The 27,515-nt window shown below is 47.1% G+C and overlaps 1 protein-coding gene and 1 long non-coding RNA gene across 2 annotated transcripts; both read left to right on the top strand.

Moving 5' to 3' along the window:
• The first annotated feature begins 2,482 nt into the window (after nt 1–2,482).
• SRM (spermidine synthase) lies at nt 2,483–14,149 on the top strand. Its single transcript, XM_035120875.3, has 8 exons — nt 2,483–2,758; nt 3,897–4,017; nt 5,177–5,269; nt 8,060–8,213; nt 10,009–10,092; nt 11,627–11,772; nt 12,592–12,714; nt 13,359–14,149. Exons 1-8 carry the CDS (start codon nt 2,544–2,546, stop codon nt 13,374–13,376), a joined length of 954 nt encoding a protein of 317 aa, XP_034976766.3. The 5' UTR covers nt 2,483–2,543; the 3' UTR covers nt 13,377–14,149.
• Nucleotides 14,150–18,085: 3,936 nt separating this feature from the next.
• Nucleotides 18,086–22,950, top strand: LOC132592381 (uncharacterized). Its single transcript, XR_009557850.2, has 3 exons — nt 18,086–19,625; nt 20,407–21,253; nt 22,577–22,950. It is a non-coding gene; the product is annotated as an uncharacterized LOC132592381 (long non-coding RNA).
• Nucleotides 22,951–27,515: the final 4,565 nt, after the last annotated feature.

A 27,515-nucleotide genomic window follows, 5' to 3' on the forward strand; every position in this document is an offset into this window, starting at 1 on the left:
CAAAATGTAATTAAGCACTTATAGAATTAAAATAATATAAAGGATCCTTTTAAAACACAGACAATAAAAAGAAAAGCGTCACAGTACCAGCCCTTTCCTCAGAAAGAGTTTCCAAAGGCCTGTTGGAAGGAAAAGTCTTCACCTATGAGCAGAAGAAGGCCAGCAAAGGAGGAGCCAGTCTGGCTTCTCCAGGGAGGGAGTTCCAAAGTCTGGGGCCAGCCACCGAGAAGGCCCTGTTCCCATCAAGCGTGACTGTGAGGGTGGCAGAGCCTGGGCAAGTTTGTATGGGAGAATATGGCTTTATTAGGTCATAACCAACATTTTGAATTGTGCTTGGAAACAAGACTAGTAGCCAGTGGAGCCGCTGTAACAGGTGTTTTGTCTGCTCCCTATTATCAGCCCGGTCAGCATTAGGATAAATTCAACAGTGTAAATTAGTTTTGATGGAAGTAATAATGGAATACTGAATGGTTTAGTTTATATAAAATATGCAGGGATTTATGCTATGCAAAATTAATCATGGAAAGAGAAGAAGGGAAAATTGATATTTTTAGGTGGTTTAAATGAATACTCTAAATTGTAAAACAAATTTTATTTATTTTATTTATTTACAACATAAATCCACCAAAATCCAAATAAACGAATCCACCACCGATAGACATACCGGTAAACATAACATAAAATAAACATAACATAAAATATAACAAACGACAAAATAAAAGGCTTCCTTTATCCTTTACATGGCCTCATTGTTTACTTCTTATGAACTGTTTCCTTTATGAGTTGTTACTATGATTTTTCAAATTTTGACAAACAAAAAACAAAAAAACCCAAAGTCTCCTGCAGACATTAATCGAAACAAGCCCAGATGTGTATTTTAGGGTACTGTTTTGTAAAGTATTATTTACATTTTCCCCATTCTTTTTGAAATTCTTGTCTGGGGAGTCCCCTAATTGCCTCTGTTAATCTAGCCAATCGATACAGTTTAATAATTTATCCTGCCATTCCGCTTCTGTTGGCATGAATTCTTTTTTCCAGTTTCTGGCAATTAAGGTCCTTGCCGCGCCTGTGACATAGAGGAATATTTTCTGATCCTCTCTTGTTATACCTGTGTCCATTATCCCTAAACAGGAAAGCTTCTGTATTTTTCATCAAGTTATACTTAAACATTTTTTTAAGTTCATCATACACTATGTCCCAGAAGCTTTTGGTTTTTTCGCAGGTCCACCAAACATGTATGCTTTACCGCACCTCCAACACAGATTTGTTTTTGTTTTATACATTTTAGCTATTTTGGCAGGTGTTAAATACCATCTATAATACATCGATTAAATTTTCCGTCAATGCTTCACAAGCTGTAAATTTCCAGTTCATTTTCCATAGTTCTTCCAAGGTGTTAAGTTGATAGTTTTCCCTATATCTAAAGCCCACTTGATATTTTCTCCTTGACCATCTTTGACCTCTCACTCCAATAATGTATCATACATTTTGTAAAACAGAAAATTTAATAAAAATGATAAAAAGGTAAACCCTACACAAATCCAGAGTGGAGTCCCTAAGAGGTCTATGTGATCTTCTGGCAACCCTTGCACTCAACCAGTCACTTTGGTGCTATCTATCACAGAGCTTTGACTTAACCCCTGAAAGGCACACTCCATTGTTTCTTGTTACAGGTAGGTAGCCGTGTTAGTCTGGCGTAGTCGAAACAAAATTTTAAAAAATCCTTTCAGTAGCACCTTAGAGACCAACTAAGTTTATCATTGGTATGAGCTAGTTACAGGTAGGTAGCCGTGTTGGTCTGAGTCGAAGCAAAATAAAAAATTCCTTCTGTAGCACCTTAAAGACCAACTAAGTTTATATAAACTTAGTTGGTCTTTAAGGTGCTACAGAAGGAATTGGTATGAGCTTTCGTGTGCATGCACACTTCTTCAGGTATCTTGAGACATGCCAACAAAATAGGCAACGTGCTTCCCCCACCCCAACTGTAGGCTTTTATATTCGACTGAGAATATCAGGCTATGCACGGCACTTAAAAGCCTTTGAAGAAGCCCCGCCGAGTTTAATAGACTTGCTCCAATGCAAAACAAAAAACCACCGTGCACTTGGATTGAAGATGCAACGTGGCCTCACTTGCCCTTGCTGAAAAGCCACGTGGAGAGAGGCTTCAGCCTTCCCCTTCTCCCAGCCAATCAGGAGCGCGCATGGCCCTCCTTACCGCAGCTGCTCCGTGACGTCTCTATCTCTCTCCCTCTCACGCGCAAGGAACGCCCCACGTGGCCCGCCCGCCCCGCGAGCGCACCCTACCTTGCTCGCTCGCCTCGCCTCCCCGTCGAACCCTCTCCGCCCGCAGCCAACGAGAGGCCGGCGCTGCCTCCGCCGACCCCGTGGACGCGGCTTCTCATTGGCCGGCGCCGCGCTCGGGCGCGCCTTCCTTGAAGCCGCCGCTGCGCCGGTTCGGCTGAGGCGTGCACAGGTGGCCTTTGCTTGCGGAGGCGAGGCGGAGCGGAGGGGCAGCCGCTTCGCCTTGCCCAGTTCGGCCGGCCATGGAGCTTGGCCTGGGAGGAAGAGGAGGAGGAGGAAGAAGGGCAGCAGCTGGAGGGGAGGCAGAGGAGGAGGCAGCAGCCCCAGCAGCCGTCATCCAAGAGGGCTGGTTCCGCGAGACGTGCAGCCTCTGGCCTGGGCAGGCCCTCTCTCTGCAAGTCCAGGAGGTCCTGCATCACCAGCGGTCGCCCTTCCAGGAGATCCTGGTCTTCAGGAGGTAAGGGTGCGGGAGAAAGGCCAGGATGCGGGTATTGAGCACATGAGGATGGCGTGCACGGGTGCAGTACCCAATCCTGTCAAAAGCACAGGGCGGGGCTGGCCTTCGGTTGCGTTTATACAGCCCACCTTTTTGTCCAAGGAGTCTTCTCACCCACCCACCCACCCACCCCAAGAAAAGAATCTCATTGTTTGACTCCCCATAACAACCCCGCGAGCTCACCCCGTTGGGCATTTGAATCTGTGTCTCAGTGGGACACCCTCCGCCCGTGTTTCTCAAACTCTGGTCCCCAGCTGTTGTTGGACTGCAGCTGCCATCATCCCTCATCACTGGTCCTGCTACGGTAAGGATGATGGGAGTTGTAGATGGAGACCCAGGTTTGAGAAACGCTGCTCTTAAGTGCTGCCTGCCTCTCTCAGGGTGACTCCTTTCTGGCTGGTGGCAGCGTTACCTGCACTGACTGACAGCGGCACTGTTGGGATTCAGAGGCAGGAGTCTTTCCCCAGCCCTACTTGGAGATGCTGGGGGTTGAACCTGGGGCCCTTTGTATGCAAGGCAGGTGCTAGCCAACTGTTGATGGGAGCTGTAGTTCAACAACATCTGGAGGGCTGTATCTTCATCTGCCTCTGTATTTTAAAAAAGCAGAGTTGTTTTGGAGGTAGTTAGGGGAACTCTAGTTCAGGAACAGGGGCCCTTTGCAGCCCTACATGTTGTTCAAGTTCTCACAAGCCCCAGCCAGCAGTCCCTGTCCTTGTCTTAAAGGTAGGTAGCTTAGGGGCAGTGAAGGCAAGTGATGGTCAGATTTATGATAGAGTTAACTTGGGACAGGAAAGGCAAGTGATGGCCTTGTTCAGGAGCAGAGACCCTTTGCGCCTCTATAGGTTGTTAGATTCCCAGTTCTCACCAGCTTCAGCCAGCATGGCCAGCGGTCCATGTCCTTGCATTAAAGGCAACTTAGGGACAGTGAAGGCAACTGATGGTCTACTTCAGGGACGGGGAACTTGTGGCAATCCAGGTATTATCCCTGGAGCTCTGCAACGTTGGTTTTCAGGAACTTAAAAGAGGCATGTTTTGGAGACCGTACACCCTTGTCCTGCTATTCAGACCCATCATTTCCCCTGCTCCCGTCTTCCTCTAGCAAAACATACGGGAATGTCTTGGTCCTCGATGGCGTCATCCAGTGCACAGAGAGGGACGAGTTTTCGTACCAGGAAATGATTGCTAACCTTCCATTGTGCAGTCACCCAAACCCACAGAAGGTAAGCCTCATTCTGTCGTCCTGCTGGGGATCCATCTCTCGACATGATCCTATGAAGAACTTTGCTGGATCAGGCCCAATTTAGTCACATCCATTGACTTCAGTGAGTCTGCTGTGCACAGGGCTAGCACTGGATCCAACCCTTTGTTAATTTTTATTGGGCAGCCATTAGCTTTTAGGGTTACATGTAAAGGGAAAAGGTAAAGGACCCCTGGACGGTTATGTCCAGTTAAAGGCGACTATGGGGTTGCGGTGCTCATCTCGCTTTCAGGCCAAGGGAGCCGGCATTTGTCCACAGACAGCTTTCCAGGTCATGTGGCCAGCAGGACTAAACCGCTTCTGGGGCAACAGAACACCATGACTGAAACCAGAGTGCGCCAGAGCAGTACCTATTTATCTACTTGCACTGGTGTGCTTTCAAACTGCTAGGTTGGCAGGAGCTGGGACTGAGCAACGGGAGCTCACCCTGTCATGGGGATTCAAACCGCCGACATTCTGATTGGCAAGCTCAAGAGGCTCAGTGGTTTAGACCACAGTGCCTCCTGTGTCCTATGGTTACATGTATTCACAGTTCAACCGTAAGTTGCTTTGGGTCGTTCTTTGAGAGTGGGTGTTTGGTAATCTAACTTAAGAAGTAAAGAAGTAGAATATTGTAAAGTACAGAAAGGGCTGAGGGCAGGTTTCAATGCTTAGATTAATGACCATGTAACTTGACAGAGGGGAAGGTTGCAGTTGGTCAGGGGTGGGAATCCTAGATTCATAGAATTGTAGAGTTGGAAGGGACCCTGAGGACCATCTGCTCCAACCCCCTGCAATGCAGGAATCTCAACTAAAGAATCTCTGACCACACACCCTCCTCAGCCACACCCTCTCTGCTTTGCACCCTCCTTCCATGTTTTTGCCTAGCTGGAATATGTCTTTGTCCTTGGACTGTGACTATGCCTCTTGCTTGTTTGGATGGATGGCAGAGAGGGGCGTATGAATTGAGTGGGGAAACTAGCCTACTGCCCAAATTTGCATTTGTTGCTCCACCCACTTTTGCTTCTGGCCCCGCCTGCCACTGGCACGCGGCCCCCCGAAAGGGAATGCGGCCCTCGTCTAGAGAGATGAATGGGTTGGCGTTCTTGGAGCAAAGTAACAGTGCCGTCTCCACCCCACAGGTGCTCATCATCGGGGGCGGCGATGGAGGAGTCTTGCGAGAAGTGGTCAAGCACCCCTCCGTGGAGTCTGTGATACAGTGCGAAATTGATGAGGTAATCGAGTCAGTTCTGCTTATGGACCGTTGCCTGTAAAACGGGATTCCCCCAAACTGTGATCCTCAACCTGCAGTCCACGGCATGCAATTTAAAATTGCCCGGCATCTCCCACAACACATTTACGATTGCTATAACAAGCAGAAAGGTGGTTAAGTGTGGTCTGTTTGGTTGACCAGTAAAGTGGTGGCCAGTGGCATAGCTGTCAAGTTTTCCCTTTTCTCGCGAGGAAGCCTATTCAGCATAAGGGAATTTCCCTTTAAAAAAAGGGAGAACTTGACAGCGAAGGCCAGTGGTCCGCCAAGACCCATGGCAGTTTTCAAGCGGTCCTCTGGCGGTGGGGTGGGGTGGGGTGTTGGGAAACCAATAGCAGATAATTTAGAAGGATTCGACCTCAAGAGCTTGGCAATGGGCGAGAGCCAAGGTTAGGCCTGATAGAATAGTAGCGTTGGAAGGTACCCCAAGGGTCATCTAGTCCAACCCTCTGCAATGCAGGAATCTGCACTAGAGCATCCATGACAGATGGCCACCCAACCTCTGCTTAAAAACCTCCAAGGAAGGGGGAGAGTCCACCACCTTCCCATGGAGTCAGTAGACCCGTTGAAATAAATAAATGAAGGTGCCCAACTTTGCCTAGGGCTTCGCTGGCTACAAGCCAAAGTTTCTGTGTTAGTAGCCTAATTTCTTTCCTCTTTCCCAAGCTCCGAGGGCGTTGGCTGTCTTGTCATCTGGTACATTTCGGAGCTCTTTGACAGGATAAAGGCAATTATCAACCTATCCTTTCCCCGGGGCTATGATTTCTTAACCGTCTTCCTTATTAAAGACCTGCTTCCTTGTCCTCTAGTTGTGAAGAATTATAGACTCGAAACTATGCAGCTTATCTTGTCCAACTGCCTGCAGGGCAGAAATCTTTTTGCCCAGCATGGGGCTCAAGAGTCTGATTCATGCTCTACTGACTGAACTCAAAGAGGGGAGGGGGGGTATCACATCCTCCTCCACCCAACCTTGGAAGTTTTCTGTGGGTTTTTGTTTTGTTTTGTTTTTTGCAAGATGAGGCAGAGAGAGAAAAATGCATTTTGCATCATGGTAATGAAATCTTGCCAATGCACACCAAAAGTCGGCAGGATTCCAAATTTGGGGGGGGGCAGGTTTGTGCAGGTAGCAGCTGCAACAAAATGCTGCAGTGCAAATCAGAAATTAAGGTCACAATGGATATGGTTTGAAGAACGTATGAGTAAACACTGCTCTAAAGATAGCATGCTGATATGTTTAGACTAAGTTATAAAGATGACCTAGAGAAAAAAATAACAGTTTAATAAGAGAAGTAAGATAGAGATACATAAATTGCAATGCAAATAATAACTTTGAAGTAATAAAGATGACGAGCCCTGGCGGAGGGAAGTCACATGGGTGTATTATTATTTACTTATTTTATGTATTTTTCTTTTTTTGTCTGTAAGTGTATGTACATTATTGTTATGTAAGGTAAAGGTAAAGCTGCCCCTGACTATCAGGTCCAGTCGTGTCCGACTCTGGGGTTGCGGCGCTCATCTCGCTCTATAGGCCGAGGGAGCCGGCGTTTGTCCGCAGACATCTTCCGGGTCATGTGGCCAGCATGACAAAGCTGCTTCTGGCGAACCAGAGCAGCGCACGGAAACGGCGTTTACCTTCCCGCCGGAGCGGTCCCTATTTATCTACTTGAACTTAGATGTGCTTTCGAACTGCTAGGTGGGCAGAAGCTGGGACCAAGCAACGGAGGCTCACCCCGTTGCAGGGATTCGAACCGCTGACCTTCTGATCAGCAAGCCCTAGACTCTGTGGTTTAACCCACAGCGCCACCTGGGTCCCCACCTGTATGTCTAAATAATAATAAAATGCTGCAGTGCCGCCTTTCAGTCCCTAACAGGAGCGTTCGTATTCAGAGTTCCTCCAAAAATGCAAAGCAGACCAGCTGAGCCTTTTCTCCCCATCGCAGGCCTGGTTACTTCTACAGCCGACATTCCTTGGCGATGCAAGGCACATTGCCTCAATGGGAGGAGATAAGTTGAACCACTTTGATTTGGGATTGCTGCTTCTGGATTCTCCCGAGCAGCCCCGAAACCTCCCTCCCTGTCCCCCATGGTCCTGATTTGGCTCTCCAAGCTGAATAGGGGTCTCCTAACATGTCTCTGCACCTTTCACAAACTACAGTTCCTAGGATTCTTTGGGGGAAGCCGTGACTGTTTAAAATGTATCGTGCAGATAGGACCCAAGTGTGGTTTCTCCAGTGATTTATTTATTCCAGTGGTTTTAGTGATTTATTACTGTTCTTTATTCAAAGTAATTTCCCTGCCTAAAATTCTGTTCTTCATCCAACCCAAGCTCATGGATTCTCAGCTTGGAGTCTTAGCACAAAAGGAAAAGGGGATAGGCAAGGAGGAGGAAGAAAGCAAACTCAGGCGCGCTTATTAATTTATGATACAGTGGTACCTCTACTTACGAATTTAATGCGTTCCGAATGCACATTTGTAAGTTGAAAAAAATTGTAAGTCGAATCCCATAGGAATGCATTGGGAGAAAAAATTCGTAAGTCGAAGCAACCCTATCTAAAAATTCGTAAGTAGAAAAAAGCCTATCTAAACCGCATCAAAGATGGCGGACAGATCTCCGTTCGTAAGTAGAAACATTCGTAAGTAGAGTTATTCGTAAGTAGAGGTACCACTGTACATGCTTTTGTTCATTTTCCTTATTGTACACTTATGACTTGGTGGGAGGTAAATAGACAAAACTTTCTCTTTTTCTCTTTGGCAGGATGTGATCCAAGCATCGAAGAAGTACCTCCCAGGGATGGCCGTGGGATATTCTAGCCCGAAACTCACCTTGCATGTTGGTGACGGCTTCGAATTTATGAAGCAGAACCAGGAGGCTTTTGATGTGATAATCACAGACTCTTCTGACCCCATGGGTGAGTGCGGAGGGCGTCGGGGATCTTGACCAGCGACTGTGATTGGTTCGTGAATCTTGTGTACATGCTGGGGCATACACTCTTGGGGTTGACCTGGAGGCTGCAGCTTGTACAGATTGCATACGTAAGTGGCTTGTGGGGGCAAACGACTTCTGGAATTAGCACCAGCCCACTTCCGGCTCAGTTTCAATGTGTTAGAAGTCCCTATACAGCTCAGGAGCAGGTGACATGAGAGACCGCCTTATACACCCAGCAAATCACTGCGGTCTGCGGGAAAGCTTTCTCTGCAAGTTCCAAAATTCCCTGAATCCTGCTTTGTGGGAACTCCCAGCAGGGCCTTCAGTGTGGCTGCCCCTGTTCTTTTTCAGGTGGTTTTCGTTTTTTGTTTTTTTGGGTAATATTAAGCAGTATGTAAATGCTTTTAAACACTTTGGACCTTCTGGGTCAAAAGGAAAAGGGAAGAGGAGAAGCAAATTCAGACACTCAAGGTAAAGGTACTCTGAAGAAGTGTGCATGCACACGAAAGCTCATACCAATGACAAACTTAGTTGGTCTCTAAGGTGCTACTGGAAGGAATTTTTTTATTTTGTTTCGACTACGCCAGACCAACATATATTCTCTGCTGCACAAGGAAGCAGCACATGTGTGACTGTTGTTTTTCTCACACTGAGTCTGAGATACTCCGTCAGACAGGAAGTTTATATTACGTTTTCTTCCTAGTCATGTGATGTTATTCTGTACTTCTCCTTCGCTACTGCTCTCGATGGAGTAGGAAGCAAGATGCCTTACTCTGTTCCACCACAGCTTTGTGGACAGAGAAACTTAGTATATAGCCTGCAATAAAGTGGATTCAATTCTACTTTTCTGGCTCATTATTTCCTACTGAGGAGGCAAGTCGCATATGGAGGCCTCTGGCCTGCTTAAGGCAGGGGTCCCCAGACTACGGCCCGGGGGCCGGATGTGGCCCAATTGGCCTGCCAATCCGGCCCGCGACGACCCCCGCCGCCCGCTCTTACGGCGCGCAGTGCTCTTCCGGGTCGGGAAAAAAGCGCCGAAAATCCTTTGTGCGCATGCGTATGGGCCTCTCCCGACCCGGAAGAGGTCATTTCTGGTGCACTTCCGGGTCGGCAGAGGAGGCCCATACGCATGCGCACAACGGATTTTTGGTGCTTTTTCCACCCTGGAAACGCGCCGCCGCGCCAGTAAGCGCCCGTGCGCATGCGCACGGACGCGCACTCCCCCGCCCGCCGCGCGATCGGCGCGGTGGGAACCGGCCCAAATGCCAGTAAGTCTGGGGACCCCTGGCTTAAGGCATCGGCAGCCAGGGACGGCCACTCCGAAATGCTGGTGGCTGGCGCAGTCTGTCATCTGCCCTGAGCAGCATTTCTAACATTCCTGACGTTAGGTCCAGTCGCGGATGACTCTGGGGTTGCGGTGCTCATCTCGCTTTGCTGGCTGAGGCTGCAGACAGTTTTTTCCGGGTCACGTGGCCAGCATGACTAAGCCGCTTCTGGCGAACCAGAGCAGCGCACGGAAACGCCATTTACCTTCCCGCCGGAGCGGTACCTGTTTATCTACTTGCACTTTGACGTGCTTCCGAACTGCTAGGTGGGATTAGCGTAGGATGAATGCTCTTTTTCTTCAGGTGAGAGTTTTGCCCTCAAAGGTGTGGCTTGCAGATTGAGTGAATAAATGGATGAATGCAGTTTTGTAGGGTGTGATCCAAGTGATCCCAGAAATACCTCCCAGGTATTTTCATACCGAACCCTCACTCGTGTTGTTTCTTCCCCTCCAGGTCCTGCGGAAAGCCTCTTCAAAGAATCCTACTACCAGCTGATGAAGACAGCTCTGCGGGAAGACGGCATTCTCTGCTGCCAAGGTGAGGGGCAGCCAAAATAGCCCGTGTGCTGGAGATCAGTTGGAGCAGTGATGGCGAACCTATGACACGCATGTCAGACGTGACACACAGGGCCCTCACTGCTGGCACGTGCCCCATCGGCCCATTCGCGCTGTTGTTGTTGTTTCCCCCCCCCCCCATTTGTTCTCCCGCTCCTCCTCACGCTACAGCTTGTCTCCGCTGTTAAAACCCGATCCTTTGTTGTTGTTGTTGCTGGTAGCCAGAGATTGGGTTTTTTTAACCCATTCCTGTGCTGGGTTTTTTGGCGCTTTGGCAGACTATGTTGGTGCTGTGTGTTAGTTCCAGCAAAGGTATTATTCGTCCTTTATTTCTGTTCTATTTCCCCCCCAAAAAGCGCAGCAGCTTTGGGGCACCCCCCCAAAGCAAAGCATCCTTTGCACCCCCCCCCAAAAAAAACCTCCAAAACTTTGGTCAGCATTTCCCCCCAAAAAGCTCAACAACTCTGGGCACTTTGTGATAAATAAGGGTTTTTTGGTTTGGTTTGGTTAAATAATTAGTTTTTGGTTTATTAAATGCAGTTATATATTACAACTATACATTTTTGTTATTTAAACTATAAATATCACACAATTATGGTGTTTTTTCTCGAAGTGACACACCACCCGAGTTATGCTCGGTTTTTTGGCGAATTTTGACACACCAAGCTCAAAAGGTTGCCCATCACTGAGTTGGAGGCACTGAGCATATTTCTGAAGTGTTGGGTTTCCCCCCCCACACCAGCTTTTTTTTAAAGCAGGGGTGGAAAGCCTGGTGCCCCCTCGATCAGGGCCCCCCGACTCAGGTCCATGAGCTCCATTCAGGTGGTCTGCAGCACGCCCACATTAAATACTCGTATTGGGTTTTAATTGGGTTTGTATTTCTTCCTGTATTGTTTTTCATTCTATTGTGGTAACGCAGCAATTTTAATAAGTAATGGGGGAAATTTAAAAAAAACATTGTATGCTGTTAAAATCGTTAGTAGGGTTGGAATAACACTCGTAATTTAATGATGAATTCTGGACACAATGGAGAGGTAAAATATTTGGATTATTTTAAAAGATGGAGGAGGAAATTATTAACAATAGGATCCACAAAGGGGGGATTCTTTGGAATCTTGTTTCTATGTGGAATGTTGGATATGTGACTGTAAAATTTTAATCTGAAAACCAAACAAATGCATACATACAGCAAAAAATGCAATGTGTAAGAAATGAAGCAAGGTATAAAAGTAAAAATTGAAATACCATGCTGCATTTAACACAGCTTATCAGGGTTGCTGCGACAGCCAAAAAAAAATAATGTTGGGCCTTCTCAGTGGTGGCACACGTGCAGTGGAACTCCCTTATCAGGTTTCTGGGTGGTCCAGCTCGGATCTAGTTCTTTGGAAGGCTGCCCCCTAGTGCCTGGGAGGTGGAAGGGCCGCAGAGCCTTGGCTAACCAAATACCAGCTCTTCTTTCTCCCAGCTACCCAGGAAGGCTTTGATAACGCCCCTCTCCAAATTTGTCTCTTCGCCAGGCGAATGCCAGTGGCTGCACCTGGACCTCATAAAGGAGATGCGCCAGTTCTGCAAGTCGCTGTTCCCCGTGGTTGAGTATGCCTACTGCACCATCCCGACCTACCCCAGCGGACAGATCGGCTTCATGCTCTGCAGCAAGAATTCAGTAAGGGATATCGTCTGCCGCCTCTTTCCGTTGATTGGGGCTGGGGGAGCGGAGGCTTGCATCCTGACGCAAGCCCTACGTAGAGCATTGAAACTTACGGGCGTGAATCACTCCGGTCCATTAACATCACTGGGCCCGCTCTAAGTACAGTGCTACCTTGGTTCTCAAACTTAATCTGTTCCGGAAGTCTGTTCCAAAACCAAAGCGTTCCAAAACCAAGCCGTGCTTTCCCATAGAAAGTACTGTAATGCAAAACGGATTAATCCGTTTCAAACTTTTAAAAACAACCCCTAAAACATGGATTTAACCAGGATTTTACTATCTAACGAGACCATCAATCCATAAAATGAAAGCAATAAACAATGTACTGCGGTCACACAATCAATCAATCAGGAGCTGAACTGGGTTCCACACAGTCGCAAAAGCAAAACAAAAAGAGCCGCAAAAACAAAAACACAAAATGAATAGCAAAAACAGACAGACACTCAAAACGTTAAGTGTGGCACTTAAATTGGAAGCGTAACACTCAAAACGGAGCACGTTCGGCTTCCGAAAAATGTTTGCAAACTGGAACACTTACTTCCGGGTTTTTGGTTCCAAGTTGTTTGAATACCAAGGCGTTTAAGAACCAAGGTGTACCACTGTAAAACTGGGTTGTATGCAGCCCCCGCCCCCCGGGACTTCTGTCCGGCTGTCGTGACTCTCTCCAATCCACACGTTACTTAGCGTCAGTAAGCCCCCCCCTCATTCCGCCCCCTTGTGGTGTGTGCCAATCAGGGATATGCCTGCAAATAAATCCAATTTTTATTCTTCCTGCAGAGCACTAATTTCAGGGACCCTGTCCAGCAGTTGTCCCAGAAGGAAGTGGAAGCAATGAATCTTAAGTATTATAACTCGGATGTCCACCGGGCAGCCTTTGTCCTGCCTGAATTTGCACGAAAGGTAAACCACCGGGGTTGAGATCCTGTCCTTGCAAAGGGAAGTTTTCTTTTCCTAAGCCCGGGGGGGGGGGGGAAGCAACTGGTATTCAGAAGCATTGCTGCCTCCAATTCTCCAAGAAAAGCCACAATCACACCATACATTTAAATTATTACCGCTAATAATGATAATAATTGTCATTCACCCAACGTCCCAGGGCAGATTCCAACATTAAAACACAATATTAGAAACAGTTCTAAGACTACTTACCATCACAGAAAGAAGGCAAGACCTAAAAATTGCTGCACTGTGATGCCACTTTTAAGTAGTCACATTTCCCCACCCCACCCCCAAAGCATTCTGGGATCTGTAGTTCATTAAGGATGCTGAGAGTTGTTAGGAGACCACTATTCCCCTCCCAGAGCTACAATTCCCAGTTTCCTTTGAAGAAGGATTGTTTGTGACTCTGGGAACCGTAATTCTTGGAGGGGAACCGGGGGTCTCCTGACAACTCCCAGGACCCTTAACAAACTACAGTTCCAGGAATTCTCTGGGGGGGGAGCTGCTTAAAGTGGTATCATAGTGTTGTGAATGTGGCCAGAGAAAGCCCCGAATGAGGGTCGCTCCATCCTGTTGATTATTCTCATTTTCCTTTTCCTCCTCACCAGGCTCTGAGCGCCGTGTGAGAACCCCGACGCAGATCCACCTCTGGCCTTGGATGCCCCGGCGAGACGGAAAACCCCGGAAGCCTCATCCACCTAGCGGATTGTCTCTGGCAGGCAGGCGGGCGGGCAGCCTGATAGGGTCCTCGCTTGCCTTGCGGCCTCTAGCCTGCCAGCTAAACATTCCTTCCAATTATGTATTTAAACAAATGAAAGGACTCTGGGTTTGCACCCAACCGCAGGACCCCACTTCCAACCGCAGGACCCCACTTCCAAACAACCCCCCACCCCTGTCCACCTAGTTCAGGCTTCGCTGTTGGGCCATTGCTTGAACTCGTCTCTCCAACCTGTGGAGCATTAATGTAGAGCCTTCAGGCGTCTGCCTGCTTCCTTTTTAACACCCCCACCCTGAAAATGCTGTATTTATAACTGACAATGTATCTCCCTTTAAAGTGGTTGCCATCTAGTTGGGAAGGACCAGGCTCTGCCTTTTGAGGGGGTGTGGGGATTGGCATTGGGTGGGGTTTGTGCTGGCATAGTTGGATATATTTTCTCTGCCCCCTCCCCTTTTCTCTTGCCTCGCTCCCCCTTGCCCCCCAGCTCCACGGAATGCCCACACCTCTTTCCTCCTTGCCTGATCAGGTGGTTTTTTTGGTCACATGCCCCCTGCCTGCCTCGACTCCTGAGCCCATCAGTGGGGTCTCTTTGCGGCGTTTTAATTGGCTGAGCGCAAAAAGACCAAAGTTGTCTGTAGAGAACCATTAACCTCTTTGTATAGTAAACGGAATCAAATAAAATTTTAGTATCGTTTTCTTAAGGGGTGGGTGGGTGAGCTTTTGAGATAAGCCCCCCTCTCTTTTCTGTACGATCAGCGTGCCTTTCTTATTACGACCTTCCTGGGCAATAACCTCAGCCAGTGTCTCGAGTGAAACATTTCCAACGGCTCGCCATCACCTGAGCCACAGCCTTTCTCTAGTTTTTGCCTGGCAGTTCTTGACAGAAGACAGAGAGGGAGAGAAACTGGGAAGCAGGTGGGATGATATGCCATGAAATCTCAGTGTCAGCTCAGCATGTTTCTGGTGGTGTGGGAGAGCTTGGGTACATGGGCACCAGTAGGGCAATGGCAAATTCAGAGGTGTAGGGCCTCCTTTATGACATAGCCACACCCACTTCTAAGATTATACAACTAAGACTATACAACCATCTTATACAATAAAAAGAATTAGGGATGCATTGAAACTATCAGTGCAGATCTCCCATGTGTTGCCTTTCAGCTAGATCTGCCGTTTTCTGGGAACGTAGATGGGCAAGTGATTTGGAGGGCTTCAATATCTGCTTTCGGAGTGGCTTAAGCTGTGTTTTCCTATTGTATGCAGCAGAACATGCTACTGAAGCACCTTGAGTTTTCAAGGTTACCAAAGGCTTAGCTTTAGAGCAGTGTTTCCCGAACTTGGGTCTCCAGCTGCTTTTGGACTGCAATACCATCACCCCTGACCACTGATCTTGCTAGCTAGGGATGATGGGAGTTGTAGTCCAAAAGCAGCTACAGACCCAAGTTTGGGAAACACTGCTTTAGAGCAATACAAAAACAGCTCCATGTTCTTCCCATGCACCTTCTCCAAAGTGACCCTAGGAACTGATCACCAGTGACCGACTTGCCTCCTTTCACTCAGATTGGCTCCAATCAGCACAAAGGGCAAGAGGACTTCTCAGCTTCCAAATACATCCCATTTTGTGCTGATTGGGCAGCCCTAGGTCCCTAGAGACAGGGATCCTGCTACAAAATTAAAAATGGGTCTTTGGCCCCCTGCAACCCTAGATCCCCCCCCTCAACACTGGTGGGTACTAATCTATTTTAGGGACACAGGTGGCGCTGTGGTCAAAACCACTGAGCCTCTTGGGCTTGCCGATCAGAAGGTTGGCGGTTCGAATCCCCATGATGGGGTGAGCTCCTGTTGCTCTGTCCTGGCTCCTGCCAACCTAGCAGTTTGAAAGCACGCCAGTGCAAGTAGATAAATGGGTACCGCTGTGGCAGGAAGGTAAACCGTGTTTCCGTGTGCTCTGATTTCCATCACGGTGTCCTGTTGTGCCAGAAGCGGTTTAGTCCTGCTGGCCGCATGACCCGGAAAGCTGTCTGTGGACAAACGCCGGCTGCCTTGGCCTGAAAGCGAGATGAGCGCCTCAACTCCATAGTCGCCTTTGACTGGACTTAACCATCCAGGGGTCCTTTACCTTTACCTTTTCATATGTACATGCTGTGAGCCTCTGGGACAGAAGCTGCAGAGGCTGTTCTCAGTGAGGGCTGTATGAAGCTGCTGTCTTCTGTGCCAAACCATTGCCCCACCAGGTTCAATATTGTCCACACAGATGAGCCGTGATTCTGCAGGGTTTCAGACAGGAGACATCGCCAGCCCCTACCCGGAGATGCCAGGGACCGAACGTGGGACCTTCTGCATGCAAAGCAATTGCTTGCACTGAGCTGCAGGCATTGAGGTGTTGTAAGCAGGTGCTGAAAAGAACACGGCAAAGGCACACTTACCTGCTGTCAACAGGCAGGGATTTCCGAAGTCCGGGTGCTGCCATGCTTTGTAAAGTGCTACCTTCCAAGTGTGGAATAAGTAAGATGTGGCACCTGTAAGAGTGCCAGTTCTGATGATTGAAGCAGATAAAAGTGGGTGCTTATGGGGGAATGCAATCCCACAAGTAAACTAGTCCCAAGCAGTTAAGGGCTTTATAGTAAAACGTTGGTCTGAGCAGAGGTACCAATAGAATCTCACTCCTACCAGCAATTGTGCATTCTGAACACAAGCTGCAGGTTTTGGATAAAGTGCAAGGGAAGCTCCACCTATTGTACATTCTCCCAATCTGTTAGGGTTTCTGCTCCTGAAAAAGAGACCACGTATGACGTGCTCCAGGCCCGAGGAAGACGAAGGCCTTGCTAAAGTGCATCAAGGAACAAGTCATTCCACGGTCCAAGGAGGCTTTGCAAGTGAGGAGGCGCGTGGCTCGAATTACGTGGGGGGAAAGCTAATGGATGCAACACAACAGGCTCCAGATCCCTCTCCGCTGGCTGATAGCAGAATTGTTTTGCATTTGTGCTTCTTTTCTAATTAGAAAAGGGACATTATGACCAATAAAGTTAGGCTTAGCACAGAACCACTGCTGCCCTGTCCCTATTAAGAGGAGGAAATGTAAAAAGAGGCTATTAAAAAGATGGAGGCCACCAATAATCATATTTTCAAAAAGGAGTGTAGGAAGCTGCCTTGCCCTGAATCAGAGCATTGAATGTTGGGCCCATCTAGCTCTGTACTGCCAACACGTGACTGGCGGTGATTCTTCAGGGTTATGCAGAGCAGCTTTTCCTGGTCTCTTGAGGGCCCTGGGACCCATGCAACTTCTTTGGTGATCACTCGTAGTCAAGTAAGATTGTCTTCCATAAAGACGGTCTTAACAGTGAGCCCGTAAGTTACTGTGGAGGCCAATTCTGGATCCACACGTCCTTCCACAGTGGGGACATAGGTTTCCGGCTGGGAGTTGATCATGGCGAGGGTTTGCCAAGTGTGCCTTCCTCTTAGCACGTTTCTCCCTTGCGTCCTTAGTTTGAGCATCTTCAAAGCCCAGGACACCTTTGGTAAAAGCTGTTCTCCAATTGGAGCGCTCGCAGGCAAGTGTTTCCCAATTGTCTGTGTTTATACTACATTTTTTTTAGATTGAGAGAGTCTTTGATCCTCTTTTGTTGTCCACCAGCATTACGCTTTCCATTTTTAAGTTCGGAATAGAGTACTGTAGTTGCTTTGGAAGATGATCATCAGGCATCCGCACAACATGACCAGTCCAACGAAGTTGATGTTGAAGAATCATCGCTTCGACACTGGCGATCTTTGCTTCTTTCAGTACACTGGCCATTAGTTCACTGGTCTTCCCAAGTGATGTGTAAAAGTTTTCGGAGACACCATTGATGGAATCTTTCGAGGAGTTGGAGATGGTGTTTATAAGGGGTCCATGTTTCACAAACATACTGTGCAGCCAGTAGGCCTAAGCACCTTTGCAAACTGGAGGGACTGCTCAAGTCGTGCATGTGGACTGTGGATGCGCGCGCGCACACACACACACAGAGGTATGCATGTGTGTGACAGACCTTGGTGCTTGAAATTTCAGTGGCGCTCAGTGGGCCATGCCAAAATCCGGCGCCCCTGCCTCTTGCCTTCCATTGGATTTCATAGCTGCAGCTCCCCAGAAACTCCCCCTCTCATTCCACTACAGTTCCGAACGCACATTTGTAAGTTGAAAAAAATTGTAATTTGAATCCCATAGGAATGCATTGGGAGAAAAAAATTGTAAGTAGAAAAGTAGAAAAAATCCTATCTAAACAGCATCCAAGATGGCGGACGGAGCTCCATTCGTAAGTAGAAACATTTGTAAGTCGAGTCATTCATAAGTAGAGGTACCACTGCACATCCAAAGAGGATGAACATTGGAAGAGTCTTGGCAAAGGCTGCAACCTTTCCCTGCAGGGAAGTTGCCCAACTCCCCAAAACCAACTCAAAGATTCTACTGCACTTTCCTGTTGTGCAGATCCAGACCTGAACCCAGCATCAGTTGTGCATGTATTAATCAGACAGAGGTTGCTTCAAGCTCCATAAAGACCAGTGCTATACGTACATTGAAATTCAGTTCTATCCAATATTACTTCTCTTCAGAGGAGATCTCTATAAATTGACAGGTGTGGGTGCATCACCAAAGCACTTGCTTGGCTTCTAAATCAGTGGTGAGGAGGTGCTATTGCAAAGTCAATGAACACAACCTGAAAAATGGACTAGAACCATTTTTCCTTTTTACATTTATGGATTATTGAGTACAAGTGCCAGGGGCAAATAATAGCACTATCACAAAAAGTTAAGAGGCATCCAGTAGCCATAACATGCCGGGGGGAAAACAAACCCTGAAATACTCAGCAAATCCTCTCTTGGTGCACCCACCCCTCCCAAAGATCACTTGGCATAAATAGTTTGAGAAAAGGACACACACACACCCTATGCCATGCAGTAGGTAGATAAAATGGGCTATCTTCAGTAGAAAATCAAGCTTTGTCTCATAGCTTGAAGGCAAGCTTATGGCCTTGTTCCTGATTGTCTGTAGTGGGTCTGAGACAGTGCCAGATTTACATATAAGCTAAACAAGCTATAGCTTAGGGCCCCACTCTCTTGGGGGCCCTCAAAAATTTAAAGGGGAAAAAACCCTTGGATGTCCATTTCCAAAATCTAAGATAAAAAACAAAATAAAACCTACACACAGCAACAGTGTTTTGTGTTGTGTAGGCTCCTATTTGTTATGTGTAAATGGCTTGAGATACCTATTAGGTCCATAAATTACCATGCGGCATATATTCAACACAAAAAACAGCAGCAATTTGTTGTTGACGAAGGACAGATGTACATATAAAGGGCCCCATTACCTTCAGTAGCTTAGGGCCTCATCAAACCTAAATCTGGCCCTGGTCTGAGACCCTCAAAATAAAATCTGAACAAAATTGGTGAAGCAGCAAAGAGATTATTGATTACAAAACGTTATTGCAAGAGCAGGTGCCCAAAGCAGGCACACCCAAAATTGACAAAGAATAAACTTATATTCCCTATTACTCGAGGCGCGCAGGTTCCCTCCCTTGTCTCCCCATTGGCTTGGGTACCACAAGGTTTACATCCCATCATGACTGCCTAATTACCCTGCCCTTATTTGGTCTATATCCCTATGCAATTATTTGCTAAGCCAGGCAAAAATACCTGGAGATAAGTGTGAATTGAACTCTCTGCTTTGCTGTTGCTTGTCTACTTATCACACCCGCATCCTGAACACTAGCAGGTGTCAGAAAGTTCTGTATTTGCTAATGCCTGTTAATCTACTGTCTAAAGTTATCTAGCGCTACGGCCTTGTAGCCCATGTGAAGAAAAGCAACGTTCTATCTGAGGTTGTTTTTAGCAGCTGCAGCCTTGAATGAAAAAGAAACGTTACCATTTCTCACACTGATGAAACAAGCCAGCTGAATGGCTGGGCACAAACCCAGATTCTTCCTTACTCGGGGAGGAAAAGCTATATAAAGAGAGCTAATGACATCGCCCAGGACAGAACAGACCGAAGGAGAAGCTCTTCCTCTCCATTGACCAACATGGAGCCATCATGAAGTTCTTGGCTGGCCTCTTCACTGCAGTGCAGCTGATCTGGTCCATGATTGCTCTGGATGAGGTCCAGGCTGAGGTTTCAGCCCAGGGCAAGAGGGTAAGTAGAAGATAGGTCTACTCCTCCTCAGAGTAGACCCATCAAAATCAAGAGACATGGCTATCCAACTAGGTCCATTAATTGTGATGCATTTGCTCTGAGTAGTAAATACTTTGATGCATCATCTCCTTCCTTCCTTCCTTCCTTCCTTCCTTCCTTCCTTCCTTCCTTCCTTCCTTCCTTCCTTCCTTCCTTCCTTCCTTCCTTCCTTCCTTCCTTCCTTCCTTCCTTCTCTTGGTACCGAGGAACTGCTATGGGGCACATCTGGAAAGCCATTGAGATCACAAGGATCACTTTTGAAGTTCACAGGCAAACCTAGGTCCACAAATTTCAGTGGGTCTACTCTGAGTAAGACTATCATTGGCTACAACTGGCCTTTGTAAATGACATTGTTTTAAGGTGCGTAAATTGTTTTAGCTAACAGTGCGGTTGTGGCAATTAAACAAGGAAGGGGAGAATGATGTACCTGAGCTTCTTGGGTGGGTTGGAGAAGGGGAGAAATATATATGCAAGCAACTAATAAAGTCAAACAAACAGTAGCCATTACAGTGGTACCTTGGTTCTCAAACGCCTTGGTACTCAAACAACTTGGAACCCAAACACTGCAAGCCCAGAAGTAACTGTTCCAGTTTGCAAACTTTTTTTGGAAGCTGGATGTGCTCCATTTTGAGTGTTAAGCTTCCGATTTGAGTGTTACGCTTCCGATTTGAGTGCCACATTTCTGTTTTGAGTGTTACACTGAGGTCTGTCTGTTTTTGCTATTTATTTTCTGTTTTTGCAGCTCTTTTTTGCTGGAGGAGACTCTTGAGAGTCCCATGGACTGCAAGAAGATCAAACCTATCCATTTTGAAGGAAATCAGCCCTGAGTGCTCACTGGAAGCACAGATCCTGAAGCTGAGGCTCCAATACTCTGGCCACCTCATGAGAAGAGAAGACCCCCTGGAAAAGACCCTGATGCTGGGAAAGATGGAGGGCAGAAGGAGAAGGGGACAACAGAGGATGAGATGGTTGGACAGTGTTCTCGAAGCTACCAACATGAGTTTGACCAAACTGCGGGAGGCAGTGGAAGACAGGAATGCCTGGCGTGCTCTGGTCCATGGGGTCACGAAGAGTCGGACACGACTAAATGACTAAACAACAACAACGCATTATGTAAAGGCTATATTTAAAGAAACAAACACTTTCTTTTGTCTTTGGGAAGTTCTATATAATTGCATACAGAGTTATATGAACTGAATATCTGAGTCATGACAGCCTCATAACAGATTAGGGCCCCAGCAAACTATGAAACTGGCTGTGTGGAAAAGGTACAGGATGTTCCCATTAATGTACTTCCTACTCCATAGCCAACAATGACTTACAACCCAAGCCACGTCTGATAAAACATACCAGCTGAGTGGTTGGGCACCAACCCAGATTCTTCCTTCCTCATGGAGAAAAGGGTATATAAAGAGAACTGGTGCCTTCACCCGGGACAGAACAGACCGAAGGAGAAGCTCTTCCACTCCATTGACTAGCGTGGAGCCATCATGAAGTTCTCCGCCACCCTCTTTGTTGCCGTGCTGCTGATCTGGTCTGTGATAGCTCTGGATGAGGTCCAGGCTGAGGATTCGGCCCAGGGCAAGACAGTAAGTGGAAGAATATAAGGGGAGCCCTGAAGCTCAATCAGGCTAGAGGTCCATCGAGTCCAGCATTCTCTTCTCACGGTAGTCAACCGAAGGGAAAGCCGCAAGCAGGCCCTGAATGCAACAGCCACTCTCCCTGCCACTTGGGATTCCCAGGAACTGCCATTCAGGGGTGCCCTGACTTCTGTAGGAAAAGCTGGATGTTTCAAGCAAGGGGTCTCCATCCTGTTGCCAGGGATTTGCCACTTGTTTCAAACGGAACGTTGCCATATTCCTGCCTTGCGGGGGGTTGATCCTCAGGGTCCCTTTCAACTCTACAGTTTTATGATTCTGTGATCTCTAGGACTTGTGAACTCTTTCGGTTGTTAATAGGTTTATCCCTTTTGTGTGTACCACCCTGGGTTCCTGGGGGAAGGGCAGGATATAAATTATTGGAGGTGGGTTGTTGTTTTGATTTTAATTTTTAAAACGTCTTTATTGAAAGTTCAAAAAGTATATGTGCACCAGACATGGTGAGATGCAAACAAAAAAGAGAAAACAGAAAGAGGAACGGAACCCGTGCAGAAGGGGAAACAAAGGGGGGAGAACACCCAAAACTGTATATTTTACAAGCTTGTTATTGTACTTCACCAGATCTTAACCTATTACAGTATTTGTGAGAATGGATTCCAAATATCATTGAATTTGTCCATAGCAAGTCTGCATTTATATGCAAGTTGTTCATATGTTGCGTGTCTGTATAAGTCTTCAATCCAATCGTAGTTGTTCATATGTCGTAGAAGGGAGCCACCTTTGTATTTTCCCAATTCCTCAGTATCAGTCTTTTTGCCATGCTAAGGGCATAGAGAGTCCACTCATATTGTCCTTTTGTAAGGTTTCATGTGCTGGGTATATTATTCAAGAGGATATTTTCCTCTGTAAACATAAGGTTGTTCCATACAGTTCTGTTGAGGGTTTCAGTATATAAATTATTGCGGTAATAGTAATAATAAAAGTAATATTAATACCAGCAACCTGGCAGAAAGCTGCCTTTAATCAAGTCAGACAATTGGTTTATCAGTATTGTCTATGGGTTGATGGGTTGCAGCTGCCCGTGGTTTAAAGGGTTTCTATCCCTACCAGGGGAAGCCATAGGGGCTTGAAACTGGGACGCTTGTCATGCAAGGCAGTTGCTCTAACACTGAGCTACAGTTTGCAGTGGAAGAGGATAGTCTCTTCCACACTTGACCAGAGGGACAAAGATTCCAGTCCACACTTGTTAGGGGAGGAAGGGTTTCTGCAGATGTTGGGTCATGGTACCAGCTGTCTTCTCTTTGCTGCCAACAGGGGGCATTGAACGATGGGATTCATGCAATCAGGAAACGTGCCTCAAGCAGTGGCAAAAAGGGAGCGGCTAAAGGGCCTAAACCGGGCACAAATCGTCCTAAACCAGACCCCGAGATAGGTATAAATTGACAACTTGTCAAATATGACCTTCCTGCCTGCTGCTGGCCCTCCTTGGGGCACCTCCACTTCTGCAACCAGACACTGAGATGCTCCAGTTCATTTTGATCTAACCTCCAATGCCTGCCTCCCCCCAAAGATGTCCAAAGGTTCAGCACATGGTCTTCAATCATCTGCCCATCACTGTTGGTTTCTCTCCATGCAGAAGGACCCCAGCATTGGGGCATCAATTGCAATGGTCCAATCAAAAAAATAAAGGTCATCCAGCATTACTCTGTGTCTGTTTTTAATGTCTGGAACAAATGTCACGTTAGTTGAGTTTCAAGCAGCAGAGGTTTATTCACTAGGGCTGCCCCACTGAGCTGTGATTATCATTGGAGGCTGAGGTGGCCTTGGCAAGGAGTGCTTTTTCCCAGCTCCAACTGGTTCACCAGCTATGGCCCCTTTTGGACACAGATGACTTGACCTCTGTGCTCCATGCTCTGGTAACTTCCAGGATGGACCTCTGCAAAGGGCTCTACATGGGGCTGCCCTTGAAGACAACTCAGAAACTTTCTTTGGTTCATAATACACCAGCTAGATTACTTACAGGAGTTCCATTCTGATCTCATATAAATCAGATGCATCAGTTGCCCATTTGATTCCAGGCTCAAGTCAAGGTACTTCCATTCATGTTTTCAGCCCTAAAGGAGTCAGGCTCCAAATATCTGAAAGATAGTCCCCTTCCTTACGCTCCCTCTTGGCTGCGAAGTTCTGTGGGCTAACCAGCCCCATATAACCAATATGCTTAAGTCTAATTAAGGCACAAAGGGGTTAAGACCATTGAGAAAGCTGTCCTGACAGGCTTAGCTCACTTTGGGAGGAGCTAGGTAATCAGGCCTATGGTTCTTCCCTCAGTCTCCCTCAGAAGCTCAGCTAGGGTTGCCAGACTCAATAGAGGACAGGACTTCTGTGCCTTTAATTGCCCTGCTCTCTTTTGAGTCTGCAAACCTTAAAGAGAAACCAGCCGACCCTTTGTTTAATTTCCAAGCAAAGGATCTGCTGGTTTCTCTTTAAGGTTTGCAGACTCAAAAGAGAGCAGGGCAATTAAAGGCACAGAAGTCCTGTCCTCTATTGAGTCTGGCAACCCTAAGCTCAGCATGTAAAGAGGTCTGAACTGATTGCTGAAGCTCAGATAGCATGGCTCTTAGAGGCCATTATTGTGTCCCTATGCCAATAATTTAGGAAGTTTGGCCTGATCCCACAGCTAAGCTCTTCAATCCACAAATGATTTGCTTCTATGTTCAGAACATTTTGACATCAGCTTCTACCGCTGTCCTCATCATAACATATAGACATTCAGGTTTCCATTTTTATGGACAGTCTTCTCTCATAATGTTAGAATGGATTTAGGGCTATCCAATGAAGCTGAATGCCAGAAGATTCAGGACAGTGGAAATAAACTGTATAGTTCAACTATGGACCTCAGTCCCACAAAAGGTACTGATAGCCACCAGCTTGCACGGCATGAAAAGTGGATTAGTCTTATTCATGGATAAAGGTAAAGGGACCCCTGACCATTAGGTCCAGTCGTGACAGACTCTGGGGTTGCGGCGTTCATCTCGTGTTATTGGCCGAGGGAGCCGGCATACAGCTTCCAGGTCATGTGGCCAGCATGACAAAGCTGCTTCTGGTGAACCAGAGCAGCTCACGGAAACACCATTTGCCTTCCCGCTGTAGTGGTGCCTATTTATCTACTTGCATTTTGACGTGCTTTCAAACTGCTAGGTTGGCAGGAGCTGGGACCGAGCAACGGGAGCTCACCCCGTCGCGGGGATTCGAACCGCCCACCTTCTGATTGGCAAGCCCTAGGCTCTGTGGTTTAACCCACAGTGCCACCCAGCATAAAAAGTGGATTAGTCTTATTCATGGGTAATTCTACCTAATTATGTTCTACTCAAAGTGTACCCACTGAAGTTGATGGACCCAATTCCTCGTGTTCATTCATTTTGGTGGTTCTATTCTGAGAAGGACTCACGGTGGATACCACCAAAAGGCCATCTATGGCTACTAATTGTTTTCTTTTCTTTATTTATTGCATTTCTATCCCACCTTTTTCTCCAAGGAGCTCAAGGTGGTGTACATGGTTCTGTCACTCCTCATTTAATCCCCACAACAACCCTGTGAGGTAGGTAAGCCTGAGAGGCCATGACTGGCTCAGGGTCACCCAGTGAGCTTCATGGTTTGAAGCTTGGTCTTCCAGGAACCTAGTCCAACACTCTAACCAATGCACCACATTGTCTTCTTGCAAAGTCCAGGGGTCTAGCTGAACAGAGAGATTTTATTTTGGCAACTATAGATAGGGCTTTTTTTCCAGCTGAAACTTAAAAGTTCCCACACCTCTTAGGTTGGTGCCATTGCCATTCTAAAAGAATGAGGGGAGGCGTTCATTGTGAGTTCTGGCACCTCTTTTTCTAGAAAAATAGCACTGAGCATAGAGTTATGCAGCACAGTGAAGCTCAGAAACAGAATGGCATGAGGCTTTGCGGGATCCTAATCACACTGAAGAGGAATTTGTTGTTGTTTTAAATACTTTGTAGACTGCATCATTATGATAATCTCTAAGCACCGTACAAGGAAACAAAACAATTGACCTCACACGTTGACTCAGGAGGGGGACACCTTGTGATCACCTTCATCCACCTAATTATTGGGTCCACACACATAAGTGGTGTCCACCCCTAGTAGCTTTTACACCAGGGAAGGGAAACCATTGGTCCTCCAGATTGTGCTTGACTCCACCTCCCAAGAGCTCCAACCAGCATAATCAATGCTTCCACATGATGTGCATTCATTATAATGGATCTACTCTGAGAAGCACTAACATTGGGTGCAGCCCTCCAGCTCTTTCCCCCAAACCTCTGGTGCGCAGAAGAACAGCTGCTCCTTCTACTCCAATTCCCCTGGGCTGAGACTTCTGCTTCATTTGTGGCTCTCATCACAGCCCAGAAGAGCACCAGACCTGCAAGCAGGCCAGCTGATATCGTCATGATGGTTGTACACTGGAACATCTTCCTGAATGGTTATGCAGGGAAGAACCACCTTAAAGAATGCCCTGTCTTAGATGATGGCTTCGAGTCTCCTCAAAATAACTAAGCAAGTATTAGGGGAACAGCCTTACTAGAAAAACTAACCAATAAACTGAAACTGACATAGGGACAAATGGAAGAAACCCCCCCCCCCCACTTCCGGTCTGCCACGCTGGCGGCAGTGGCGTAGCGTGGGTTGTCAGCACCCGGGGAAAGGCAAGTAATTTGCGCCCCCTAACCCGTGGATTTTAGCACTCTTCTGGCGGAGAGGGGCAGAAACCTCGAGCTCCGAGGTTTCTGGCATCGCGGAGGGGCTGGGGAATTCCGCGGGAGCCACACGGATCCCCATAAGAACCCCGTGTAGAGCGTCCCGGGGGCGAAATAGCCCGGCAGAGCCCCAAAGGCGACTCCTCCACTGCCCAGGAAGCTCGTTAGAGCCCCCGAGAGCCAGCGGAGTGGCAGTCACGGGGGCCATTTTGGGTGCCATTGTTACCTCCACAAAGCGAAGCTCCGTGCCTACAGCCTGCAAGTGGCGGATTCTTCCTGTAAAAAGATCAGATCTGGACCAAATTAGTCAAAATTTTACGATTTGGACTGAGAATTTGACGCTGGGAGGAGGCTTAAAAGGGAAGCCACCCCCCCTTAATTGAGTAATGGACGATGCAGTAAAGCTATGGAAAGATCAGAAATTTACTCTTAAAAAAAACCTTTTTCCTGATGCAGAGCAATGGAAAAGATAAAGTGCACTTAAATCTCTGCAAAAGACTGTGATTTGACAAGGGGAAACCCCCCTGTGAACTTGGAGTCGGGTCAAAGGAAGGATCAGCTAGCCGTCTTTGTGACGTTACAATAGAAAAGAATGTGTCTGTCTGTGAGCTTGAGACTGAGAGCTGCAGATAAATAAAAGAGGAACTTTTAAAAATAAACCTCAAGGCTGCTCAGTGCTGGATTTGAGTCTGATTATTAAGAGAGAAAGCAAAGAAATAGAGCTTGGATCCAGTTCAGACGGGATTTTATTCTTTTTATATTTGGAAAATACAAAACAAGGACAATAACAATACCACTTTCTGCCTGCCACAATCATGGAAGCGGAGAACACCAACAGGTTGGAAGAGAAGGTTCTGGATTGTGAGAAGAAGGGCACACAGTGGGACTTGATCCTGTTAACAATTTTGGAAATGACAGAGGAGATCCGTAATCCTAAAGATGTTGTAACATGCATGGATGAGAGGATTGATGAACCAACAGAACTGAATTTTGAAATAGATGATCCATTTGAATTTAGAGTGGAAGAAAAGGGAGAAGAGGAAGGACCAGAAGAAGACGCATGCTGTGATGTGACTTTTGGGGAAACTTTGGAAATGGTACAGGAGAACCATAATTTTGAAGGAAACGCAACAACTATGGGAGAACTGATTGCTGTACCAACAGAATTGATTTTTGAGTCAGAAGAGGATGAATAAGAAACCGCTGTTCCACCGGTGGGAGAGGTAGAACAGGGAAGGAATGAAGAAGAAATTACTGTTTCGCCAGTGGGAGGGGTGGAACAGGGAAAGGTTTTGAATCAAAAGCCCCCCCCCCCAAAGGGGAAAAACAAAAAGGTTGTCACCCCAGTGAGAGAGGGGGAGAAGGAAGTAGGAGGGGGGCAGAAAGAGAATGAGATTGAAAATAAAGTGTTGGGAACACAGCAGGGGGGGGAGGGTTCAGTAAAATATAGATTGGGACAGAGCAGGAGTGGGGTGAGGGGGAATTGT

Source organism: Zootoca vivipara, chromosome 6 (assembly GCF_965207765.1).
Source record: "Zootoca vivipara chromosome 6, rZooViv2.hap1.1, whole genome shotgun sequence".
NCBI lineage: Eukaryota > Metazoa > Chordata > Lepidosauria > Squamata > Lacertidae > Zootoca > Zootoca vivipara.